The sequence below is a fragment of the Macrotis lagotis genome, chromosome 1 (assembly GCF_037893015.1).
Source record: "Macrotis lagotis isolate mMagLag1 chromosome 1, bilby.v1.9.chrom.fasta, whole genome shotgun sequence".
NCBI lineage: Eukaryota > Metazoa > Chordata > Mammalia > Peramelemorphia > Peramelidae > Macrotis > Macrotis lagotis.
In genome coordinates this window covers 924,013,179-924,026,099 of record NC_133658.1, presented here as the reverse complement: position 1 = coordinate 924,026,099, position 12,921 = coordinate 924,013,179, and the positions used below count along the sequence as shown (strand labels likewise).

General features: G+C 34.0%; 1 protein-coding gene across 1 annotated transcript; it reads right to left on the bottom strand.

The window, feature by feature from the left end:
* Nucleotides 1–6,234: 6,234 nt before the first annotated feature.
* LOC141509739 (olfactory receptor 2AJ1-like) lies at nt 6,235–7,224 on the bottom strand. The gene has a single exon (XM_074219493.1). It carries the CDS (start codon nt 7,222–7,224, stop codon nt 6,235–6,237), a length of 990 nt encoding a protein of 329 aa, XP_074075594.1.
* Nucleotides 7,225–12,921: the final 5,697 nt, after the last annotated feature.

Genomic DNA, 12,921 nt, shown 5'->3' with positions numbered 1-12,921 from the left:
CTTGGAACTGAATATTTTTTACACACAAATATTTTTCACAACTTGTTTCATAAGCTTATTTTCCTCTAGTTCAGTTATACTCCTATTTTCAAAAAGAAAATAAGAATTTAGTTTTATGTATATATATTTCAAAAACCCAATGCAAATCTTTTTACCGATGCTAGTATTACAAGATACATATATAATTTCTTCTTCTTAAATAACAGATATTAATTAAGCTACTTTGATCTTACATATAAATATTACCTTTCATAAAAATGAGGTGAAAAAACAAAGCTTTTCACCAACTCTATGGGCCAAAAAGACTTTGAGAGATATAACCTGTTGCCAAGGTATTCTCTAATTTTCTTATAACAAGTCTTTACAATTGTAATGGATGACACTTCAATTCATTCATATTTTTTATTGTAACAAAATTTTAAATTTTCAAACACAATTTTGAATCTGTACTTATACAAAGTTTACTAATTACACATAGCACATTTTGATTTAATGTATATTTCCTTTACTCCCTAAAACTTTGAAATAAAAAATTCTTAAAACCAGATATTTCTAAAATTATTTATGATTACAAAATTTGCTTTATAGTTCTCTTAACAATCTTATAAATTCCAAAACTCAAAGTCAAAATTACCTTAAATTATTTTCCTTTTCATAATATGTTTGAAAATTGTTCTTTTTTGTATCAGTGCTAATCTAACTTCTCAATGCTCTCACTATAAGGATTTTCTATCCTCACAGACAAAATGATGCTCTGAGAATTGGAAATTCCCCACATTTTGAGATAATCAAGTTAGTATGTACTAATTCTTTACCTTTACTGTTTGTCATTCCTCACTCACCAAAATTTTTTTCCAAGTACAGAAACTACACCCCAAGTATATATTGAATCTGGGTAAATATTATCACCCCCCCCTTTTTTTCTTAGCAATTTTAAAGTCTAAGAGCACGTAACTCAGAAGTCTGTTCTAACAACAATTTTGGCAGACTCTCAGCCCCTTTCAAAGCCATTTTGCCTCTATCTATTTTAGCATTCCCAGTTTTCCTCCTAAAACTTTGGAGGAACCATAAAACATTACAACCAAAAAAAAATCAGTATTTTTTACAAACTCCTTAATTCAGTTACAAGTATTTTCAGATAACTTTGTACAGAGGATTGGCACATTATAGAATTACCCAATATGAAGACAGTTAACATTTACCTAGCAATTGCTTTCATATCAAACTTTTTACTTTATGGTGTTTATTAATTTTTCTTTCTGGTATCATTCCAAGATATTGAAAAAGTGGCATTTTAATGGAATTTTCAGATTGCCCCAACTTCATTTAAATGCATATCTCCATATAGACTTATAGCTATCTATACATTCTTCTCTTCTTACATTGGGCTTAAACCAATTTACATACTTCACAAATGGATCAAAACCCCCAATAGTCCCTATATACCTTTTAAGATTTTTCCTTGCAACCCTTTTGCCTCTTCCCAGTTCTTTCAGAACCATTACTCAAAGTGAACTACTTACATTTTCCCTTAATATCCTGTTCTATTATTCTTTTCCATTAACTTTTTGTTATTAAGACAGATCAAGAAAAATAATTTTCGGGACAATTTCAATTTCTTCTATGTCCCCTTTAAGTATAATTTGCCAAATCAGCAAGTAAAACCCTGTTAGTCAATCAAACAAGAAAATAAAAAAAGAGAAAATAAGAGAAAATAGTGTAACACTTTTCCCGACAAAACAACATGATTTTCAGTAAGATCTCCTGTGGTGCCAAATCATGAGTTTTTGGAAAAAGTAAAAGTTTCAATTTTGAAAAGAGAGAAAGGAAAGGGGATTGACCAATGAGACCACAGAGACATGAAAGCAGGCCTGACCATGAAGAGACAAGTGAAAGCTTCCCTCTGTCTGTACTTTAAAACCAACACATATTAATCACATAAACAGAATCAGGATACTTTGAATCAGAGAGGCCTCTGAACTCTGGGGAAAACCCCACCTTGCTCTCACACTAGAGAAAATCTAGACAATATTCTATTTTTCACAATACACTTTTCCATACAAAGGTGTTAATATTTAACATTTCTAGATTTTAATAGATACAACTTTTGAGAAGACAGTCACTCAAAATCCCTCAGTCTAATTTTAATAGCTCCTGTCCTCTTTTCAGCTAGAATAAACAAAATAACATCTTTTTAAGGGGACAGTCCTAAGTCTTTTCTGGGGGGGGGGCAGAATGTTCCGATTTTTAAATCCTCTCATTACCCATAATTTTCTGTAATAAGTAATATTATCAGAATCGATGAACTATTTAGTTTCCCTTTTTTTGGAATTTCTTTATAATCAAATTATATATTTTAGAATTTTACCTGATTCTCTTGTCTTTCTGAAATTTAATTTGCTAAAATGTTTTCAAATTAAAATAGCATTTCTTTTTATAATTTTTTTATTTAACATATTTGATAATATACATTGTCTCCTGATTATTTATTTATTTATTTATTTATTTTATTTTAAGGCAATGGACTTAGGTTTTTGCCCAAGGTCACACAGCAAGGCAATTATTAAGTGTCTGAGACTGGGTTTGAAATCAGGTCCACCTGATTCCTTGGCCAATGCTCTGTCCACTGCTCCACATAGCTGCTCCCCACAACCCTGATTCTTTTAACTTCAGATAAATTTCCTTTTTAACACTTGTTTATCTAAGTATTCATGAAGTAATTCTCTCTCTCTCTAGCTAGTCTCTTTTCCCTAAAATCCTCTTTCTGGTAACTTCAAAATCGAGACATAAGAGCCAGAACTACAAGCAGACAAGCCACGGAAAAAAGCAATTTGGTAGAATCACAGTGAAGAAGTGGGGAAGAGAAAAATGCAATGGTATACTATCATACATAACAATATTAATTTATCTGTTCACACTCTGTTCTCCAATCATGTGGATTCAAAGTAACTTTTAATCTCAATTCTCCTTTCCTTGGGAACCACGGAGAATATTCATAAATGGTCTGTAAAAACTTACAGATTTGCTTTTTGACAATGTCTAAGCCCTTCTCTTTAGCCAGTTTCTTTAAAATATTTATGTTCTGCCCTGGCTTCTTTACTTCTTTAGATAGTTTCTTCCATATTAAGATCCTTGTACTCCCTTGGAAAATGAAACTAAAGGCCATACCGCTGATTGGCTTCTCATCAAACCTGCTCCTCATATCCGTCTTGTCCCGGGAATTATGATGGCCTCACCAAGGTGTTTTCTTTTCCAGAAAGACTAGCTAAACCTCCGGATGGCTTCAAGTCCCAGTGTCTGCCCCACATAAGGGCACCAAATGTTAGAGTCCCCCAACTGGCAGGGGAATTGAGGTCAGGAGAGAAGTGAGATGCGTACACGTGTGTGGAGTTTTTAGCAGAACAACTAGCAGAGCCATATATTCTCATTATATATTTCAATAATGTTTCTCAAACTTTCACAGTATGTAACCTAGGTCAAGAAGGTTGGGTACAAGAGTATCACACTAGTGAGGTTACATGGGGACATAGTTGTGTGATCACAGGAGAGTTTCATGGAAAACTTTGTGCCTGATGGTCACATAAGCCTGAAAGTTAGTCAGCTGATCTTTAACCCAGACTTTCTTAGTAGACTTTTCCACAGAGAAATGTGTGCCTGTTTCTTCTCCTAAAAGATAAAACGTTAGTCACCCAGGTAAAGACCATCATTAATATTACTATACACAAAGATGTGTATTTAAGATGATTTTAATTAAGATTTATAAAGTCCTTAAGATTATGAATTAAAGTACACAACTATTTTAATTCTAAAAAGGGACTTTTAGAATCATCTAGATATACTCATCAAAGATATTCTGGGTTAAATCTTCATTCAAAATTGGTTTTATATACTGATATATAAGGAGGGCCCATAATGTATTTTATTTTATTTTTATTTTTTAGGGTTTTTTTTTTCAAGGCAAATGGGGTTAAGTGGCTTGCCCAAGGCCACACAGCTAGGTCATTATTAAGTGTCTGTGACCGGATTTGAACCCAGGTACTCCTGACTCCAGGGCTGGTGCTTGATCCACTTCGCCACCTAGCTGCCCCTCATAATGTATTTTAAAATTATCTCAAAAAAATTCATTTTCTGCTAAGACTTTTGATTCCTTTTAAACATTAGTAAAAGAGTTACTCTTTTATTGTAAATCCTTTATTGAACACACATTGTTCTAAAATGATTATTAAATGTATGTATTAAAAGTTCAAGTTGATCTGGCAAATTTTATTGAATTCACTTTCAAATTTTTTACAAAAATACTCTGATATTTGTCGGCAAGTGGAAATTCACTTTCCAAGTATAAACTGAAATTCAATTGAATGATGAAAAATATAAAGAACTGAATTTTCTCTGTTTATCAGTCAGGGTTGTGGATTATGCTCTAGAAGTTTCCCGGTTTCTTTTTCTAAAAATGGACACATTAATTTATTTCTCAAGGAAAAATTTGCATCAAAATATCTTTTTTTCTAGGACCCAACATCTCTTCATTTCACCTGAACTAGAGAAAATCTCTCTCTGTGATTAAGCCTAGATTGGCCATGCTAGAAAAACTGATTCAATTTCCAAATGAGTCAGTTTTTGTAGGAATTTCTTTTCTGTTTTCATGAATTGGTATTTTGTCCAAGGACTTCTTCCCGTAGCTCCTGGCTTTTCTTCTTACTATTCCTTATCTGAACCCGAGAGCCATACTTTAATCTTTGTTGTGAAGTTTATTTCTTACAGTTTACAAGGGATACATCTCAATCTCATTACCCAAGCAGATACCATGCTGTCCTTGAATAAAGGAGCCAATTGTCCATAGGAGCCAGTGTCAGTTGTATTCGACCTCAGGCCATTGGATTTTGAGTGAGATGATTCTTATCTGCCCGCCTCCAAAAATAAAAAAAACTGGACCCGCTAGGTAAGGACACTCCTATCACAGAGGCAACGTTTCAGTGTGGGCAAGAGAATAATGAGTCGATAAGGCAAATGTAAGATTTTCTTTGTAGCATGGAAAGTCCAATTGAGGTTGTGAATGTGTAGTTGACCCATTCAGGATAGTTAGATGATTGTCTTCATTTTTGTTCTCCATAATGTACATAGGAGCAAAGGTAGCAAATGATGGATTTGATCCTAAACAATGGAAATGATTCCAAAATAGAAATGATAAGGGGAGAAGGAATGAAGAGTAGAGTCCTTACTGAGTACAACACCCATTGAAATGCACTAAGAATAAATATTGAAATGGTAGACAATTCAGGTTCCTAAGGATTTCATGTTCTATTAGACAGACAACTGAACAAGAGGTAGGTTGATAATATGTAAAAATTAGAAGTAGAAGTTGGGTAAGTTGAAGGACAAATTGAGATGATAAATTTGTATATACATATAGATGTATTTATACATATATACATGTCATATATATTGTTTTACCACATTGGATAGATTATGAAATATTTCTGCTGTAGAATGCACAAAATATTTTGTAGAGTGAAAAGTAATAGAAGGGTTCCATTCTATATCAGTACAGAGAGGAACTTACATATGAGCAAATAATCCAGAATTTGAGCTAATTGTGTTCAGTGTTTCAATGGGAAAACCCAAGTCAGCTGCAGCCTCACCATCACAATTGATTTTCCATTTATTAGTGATAAAACCATTTTCTTTTGTCAGTGGAGAACAGAAATCTATATGTGTTTGTGTATTTCTGTTTGTGTTTGTGTGTGTGAACTATTTACTATCTGAGAATAAGCCCAGGTGAACCTGAAGAAGTTGAATTCCAGATTGTGAGACAAGGAGGAATTGTTTGATAAAGTTAAAGTGTGACCATGAAAATGCAGTTTGATGTTGCCTATGATGTAGTCCTGAAAATGAAAGATTTGGGGATGAATTAGAGAATTTTAAAATTATGTGTAAATATTATCTAAGCATTTGGTTACCACCCTATATATATAGGAGATGGTTGTCTAATAGAGGAATTGAAACATGAATCAATAGTATTATTCTTGGTATCAGTTAAACCAGAATTCATGAAATAAATTCAACAAATAAATAGAATGAAATATAGAATTTCCTCAGAGAGGAAAATATTTGAATTGATTGAGTTCATTTTGTTATATATTTAAAGTTAATAAAACACAGCATTTTTAATGCTACCTCCCTTTGCTGGAAATTCATGAATGTTATTTGGGATAATTTCCACACATTTCTAATAGGTCATCCATGAGCATTCAATCTTATTTTAATTGAATTTTCATTTCTGTGAATAAGTGTATTTCCTAAAACCTTCCTCACAGCACATAAAACATCTTTATTTCTGAAGCTGTAGATAATAGGATTGAGCATGGGAGTGAGAATGGTATATGTGATGGCTAAAACCTTATCCTGCCCAGGAGTATGATAGGACCTTGGTCTCATGTATGTAAAAATAAATGACCCATAGTAAATGGTAACCACAGCTAGGTGGGAGGAACAAGTGGAGAAGGCTTTTTTCTGGGCCTCCATTGATTTAATGTGAAGGACAGTTCGGAGAATCTGACCATAAGAGGCAAGGATGATGGAAAGGGGAATTAGCAGGAATATTACAGCACTCACATTTAGTCCTCCTTCATACTGTGATGTGTCAGAACAGGAGAGTTTCAACAAGGCTGGGACTTCACAGAAAAAGTGATCAATGACTCTGGTGCCACAGAAAGGGAGGTGCAGTACGTAAGTTATATGAATTGTAGAGTTGATTGCTCCCCCAAGCCAGCATCCAGCAGCCATGATGACACTAATTCGATGGCTCATGAGGATGGGGTAACGCAGTGGGTGGCAGATGGCTACATAGCGATCATAGGACATGACTGTGAGAATAAGGCATTCAGCACCCACACAGCTGGAATAGAGGAAGCTTTGGAACCCACAACCTGCAAATGTGATGGATTTACTGCCAGATATGTAGTTACTGGCCATCTTGGGGATGATATTGGAGATGTGCAAGATATCCATGAAGGAGAGATGGCTGAGAAGGAAATACATTGGAGTGTGGAGGTGGATGTCAATGCGGATAAGAAGAACCAAAAATGTGTTTCCCATAATTGCCACCATAAACATGCTGAGAATAAGTGTTAAGAGGAGCAATCCATAGTGGTTTGGATCCAGTAATCCTGATAAGATGAAATCTCTACCAAAAGTCTGATTCTTTTCCTTCCACAGCTGTATCATTTCACTTTTTCACCTAAAGTGCAAAGGACATGTTTAGCAAAGGAAGTAGATTGGATGAATACAAAGTCCTGGATGGAGTCAATTGCCATAAAATAACAGTCCACAAAAAAGCATTGGATCACTAAGTTGCAATTCAAGGAAATCCATCAAATTAATTGTTTGAATTTACTGAGTCCTTGGAAGAATATCATCACTAAATGAAGTGCTAAAAAAATCATAGTGACATATATATGTGTGTATGTGTGCATGAGTGTGTGTGTGTGTGTGTATTCCTCCCATCAGGTTCCTTTCTTAGTTGACTATTTTAGCTTGATAGACAATCAAGGAAGCAGATTCAGCTTCTCAATGCCTAGACTTTCCTCTTAACTGGGTAGAAAGAAACATTTTCCAGTAATGGAACTTTGGAGAGAATTATTTGTAAAATGTGAGAACATACTTGATTCAGTAAAAAAAAATTCCCTGAGTCAATGAAGGCTTGATTGTTTCATATCATCATCATCATCATCATCATCATCATCATCACTATTGTTATTTTTAATTGTTTTATTTTTATTTGAAAAAATAATAAGCATTTCCACAATATAACGTTAAAAACAAAACTTATCAATAATGTAGAACATGCTTTTCCTTTTAAATAACTATTTTGTAAATGTCTTTTCCCCCTTTTGTGTCTTCCCTATGACAAACCTTTCATACAATTTATTGTTGTTATCATTAGACTCAAATTGATATATATACATATATATATATATATATACCAATAAAATGTGATGGAGTCCTTGGCTGGGGAGGCAAGAACAGTAGAAGAATCAAGATTTTCACGATAAGAATCTAATAGAGGTACCACATACAAAAGGTTATTGTCAGCACTAAACACAGCTTATGTGAGATTGTGCAGTATGAGGTGAGACACAGCTCTGTCTTCTCTGTCTCTCCTCAATACATTTCCCGGGTGTCTGTGTGTCTGTGTATGTGTGTGTGTGTGTGTGTGTGTGTGTGTGTGTGTGTGTGTGTGTATGCATATAGCTATCTATCTATGTAGATATACCATACATAAATATTTTGATATATACACACACATATCTTTATATATAAATATCTTTATATATATGACATTTATAAGTACACATGTAATAATATATACAATTATAATTGCATAAATATTCATGCATATATGTAAATTATTTTTACATATTTTTATTAGCTCTTTCTTTGGATTCATGTTGCTTTTTATAAATCTTATAATTTAAATACATATAGATAAATATATCTAGCGTCAAAATGTCATGGTCTGCTCTCTTTGTTCTTCTAACATCATTGAGCCCATTATTTCTTCTAGTACAACAGTATTCCAAAACAAAATATATGCCACAACTTGGTTAGCCATTCCTTAACTGATGGAGATGCCTGAAAGTTTCTGTTCTTTGCCAACACAGTGAACTGTTATAAAAATCCCATTCATGTTTATAGTTATCATTATTAGTAGTAGTATTAGTATTAGTATTATTGTGGTTTTTCTCTTCATCTGATTTTTACTCACTTTCTCAGTGACTTCTTACCCACTCCCTCTTACCTTATTTTTTGCTCCCAGCCCTTCCACTCTTCTGCTCATTCATCCCTCCAAGTATATGGCCCTACCCTCTCCCTCACCCATCTCGTTCCAATCTACACAACTCTGTTCTGCTCTCCAAAGTCCTAATCTCTATAGACTCTAAAAATCCAACACCATCTTTTCCCCTACTGCTCTACATGTTCAGATTTTTTTCCCCACACTTACAAATGAACAGATTGCTTCTTTCTTCAGCCTACATGAGGGTAAGGAACAGATGTTATCAGTCCTCCATTCCTACTGACATCCTCTATGTTAACTCTTTTTTTAAATCCCACTTTTAATATATAATTGTTTCCTTTTGTCTTTTCCTGCAGAATTTTACATTTTAGGATCCCATCATGATGCACAACTCAGGTTTAATTATCTTATAAATTATTTTAGCAATGATTACAATCTTAAGAATCCTGATAAATGTTTTAATATATGTGTTTACATTTATGTGCATGTATATACACACATACATATATTTGTATGAGTACAAATAATATTTACATATTATATATACATATATGGGTGTGTAATATATTACAAAATCAGTTTGACATTAGTGAGTGCCTTATAGTTATTCTTTGATGTTTTCTTTATATTTCCACTGGATCTTTTTATTTCAAACTTTTCATTGAATCCCTTTATTACAAATACCGGAAATGCTTTTTAGATCATCAAATATCCTATTTTCCTCATTCATAATAATACTCAACTTTTCTTGACTGAAATTCTACCTTTTATGCTTTTTGAAATATGTTATAAGACCTATTATCTTTTAAAGTGGAAAATACTAGGTTTTGTGAATTGAATTCCAGACCTTATTTCCACTGCATTTAAATTGCATTTTTTTTTCCTTTTGCTTACAATGATTTCTTCATAAACTGGTAAGATTGAAACTTTGCTTTGACATTCCTGTAAGTTTTCTCACACGATCTCTTTCAGATTGTGAGTGATAAGTTTTTCTACTTCTTCTTTAGCCTCCTATTCTAAAACCTGGGGGCAATTTTCTTAATAATTCTTTATAATATCACCAGATAATCTCACAATTTTTATATCTTCCCTACTTAATTTGTTCTTCACATCAATTGCTTTTTATAGGATATTTCATATTCACTTCTATTTTTTCTCATTTTATTATTTCTTGGTGTCTTATAGTGTCACAATTCTTCTTGCCCAATTCTAGTTTTCAAGGAATCAATTTATTTTTTAGATTGGGTATCTCTTTTTTCAGTTGTTTACCTTCCTTTGCATATATTCTTATTACTTTTATTTTTCTCCATTTCTTTTTCAGTCTCTCTTTTATTTGATTTTTGAATTCTTTTTAAAGTTTTTTTTCATGATTCCTTTGAGGGCTTGCAAGCATTTAGTACTCAGGTTATTATTTTGCTTATTTATTTTTATTTTATTTTTCATAGTTTCTTATCAAGATCAGGCGTGAAGTTTGGCTAATGTTGCTCCTGGCTTATGGTCCTCCTTACTGTTGTTTTCTTAATTCTGTCCAGAGGCTCAAGCACAAGGAATTATGTTTTTCCCTAAACTGCCATTAGGGACCCCATCCACACCGTTCCCTAAATGATTTTGCTCTCTGTGGTTCTGCACTCACCAGACATATACTCCCTCTTCCTCACTTACAGCCACAGTTCGGGGTCACTTCCAGCAAGGCTTGGTTTACAGAAACAGGACAAGGTTGGGTGGAGGGGGCTTCAGTCTTCTCCCATTCAGCTATCTATTATTAGTAAAATGAAAATTTATGATGTGAAAGTTCTTGAGTTTGTGAGTGAGGTACAAGTTAAGGTAAAATTTCTGGAAACTAAGTCTGCGTTCCAGTGTCAATGCTGCCTATTTATTATACCTTGGATTTGACCTAGAGGCATTTTACCCTTCACTCAGGTCAAAACTCAGACCCTGGAAGTCCTGTCTTTTGTGAGGTCTTCTCAAGTTATTGTAGGAGGACTATTATATTACCCATTTATTTTTGCTTCTCTCCATTCATTTCTTGGTGTGTTTCTGTTGGTTTGTGGAGAAAATCTGCAGAAGCTGAAAATTTCTAATCTATTTCACCATCTTAGCACAATACCCCTTCCATACAATTAACATCATCATCATCATCATCACCATCTTCATCAATCAACATCATTATCATTATCATCATCATTATTGTAATCATAATAATCTTATCATCAACAATGTCATTTATATTAACCTTAATATCTTCAAAATACTTTACATGTCTTCTCTCAGCTCTTTGCAGAATCTATATGCAAATCAAGATATAATTATTAATTTTACAGTTAAGGAAACTGGGGAGAATTAATGGTTATATGGTTATAATGGTTATAAATATCAAAGAAAGAATCTGAATACAGGTATTCCTGAATGTAATTCAGCACTTCATCATTTAGAAGAGTGGTGTCAAATTCAAAAAGAAATGAGAGCCACTAATCCATATGTAAGTATTCCTGAGGGTAGTATATTGATTTAATTTTATTTTCATTTATTTTGTCAGTCAATTACATTTTATCTTGGTTTGTACTGCAATTTCATAGTGTTTAATATCAAGTGAATTCCAGGCCATGGCTTAACATCTCTCAGATGCTGCTCTCAGATTATAATAAAAGTCAATGTGATGAATTTGCTAACCTGTGCTGATGTTTTTCAAAACTAAAGTTAGGAGTGGCTAGGTGGCACAGTGGATAAAGCACCGGCCCTGGAGTCAGGTGTACCTGGGTTCAAATCTGGTCTCAGACACTTAATAATTACCTAGCTGTGTGACCTTGGGCAAGCCACTTAACCCTATTTGCCTTGCAAAAACCTAACCCCCCCCCAAAAAAAAAAAAACCACAGACAAAAAACTAAAGTTAAATGTATTCTGGGAAGATGGCAGGTAAAAAAAATTCCAGGCTCTGCAGATTTTCTTCTTAAACAGATGGAAAAACAGATGAAAAAAATGCAGATCAGCAAAAATAAACGCTAAAAGCTTCGATCCTCCTCAGATATCTGGAGAAGAATTCAGAGAAGAGTCTAAAGAATGAAGTTTCATCTGAGTGAAGTTTAAATTCCTCCAGACTCTACTGAATGAACAAAAAGTGGTCCTTGAGGAAAGCAGATAAAGCCTCCAGGAATTTCACCTACTATTCACATCATTCACAACTTCAGGATGTTGTGCCTCACAAACTTCCATCGAATGAACAATAGGTGGCTGAATGAGGGTAGACAGAAGGGCCACTTACTGTTTCCAGAAGCCAGGTCTGGTGGTTGTCTCCAGAGGAGATCCCTGATGGTGAGCAAGCTTGAGCAGGAGCCAGCATAAGATTTGTGAATGTGGTACCAAAGGGAGCAAGACAATTTAATTGTGAAGTAGGTGACTGTTTTTATCCAAGTCCCACAGGATATTGGGCAGATAGGTGGAGGGGGAAGATAAGTAGGTAGATCACAAGTTCTGGATTAAGAATAACTTGAGAATAGGTCTCAGACACATGCTAGATGTGTGACCCAGGGCTTGCCACTTCACGTTGCCTCATTTTCTTCATTAGTTAAATGAGTTAGAGAAGGAAATGCCAACTGTTTCAAGCATCTTTGCCAAAAAAACCCACCTACCATTGGAGTTATGAATAGTCAGACATGACAGAGAAGTGACTGAACAAAACCCAAAACAGAACATTGCCATAATTTCTCAAGAAATCCCAAACTGTTCTTGTACAATATTGTGCCATTTAATTTAGTGGAATTCTAAGACATCCAAACTGAACAAGCACTTTTTGAACCTAATGTAAAACCCTGTAGAGAAAAGTAGTCTTTGCTCATACCTAGTTTACTTCTAATTGACTTATTTGAGAAGACTGCCTTTCCCCCAAACATTAACCAGAGAATTTAGGTCCATTGAACCTCTCTGCCATACTTAAACCACAGGCTTCCTATTCTTTTCACAAGTCTTTATGTAGAACTCTATCTATTTGTACAGATTCTCACAAAGATTATGAAGAGGTGAAGAAAAGATAACATAGGCTCATAACTGTGTTTCTTTTCAATAAAATTAAGGTCTGAAAATTTCGGCAAGAGAGGAATATCTCGATTAAGATTCAGTTTCAGGTTTTTGC

Coding starts and splice junctions, on each gene's coding strand:
- LOC141509739 (XM_074219493.1), bottom strand. CDS start 7,224: ATGATACAGCTGTGGAAGGAAAAGAATCAGACTTTTGGTAGAGATTTC.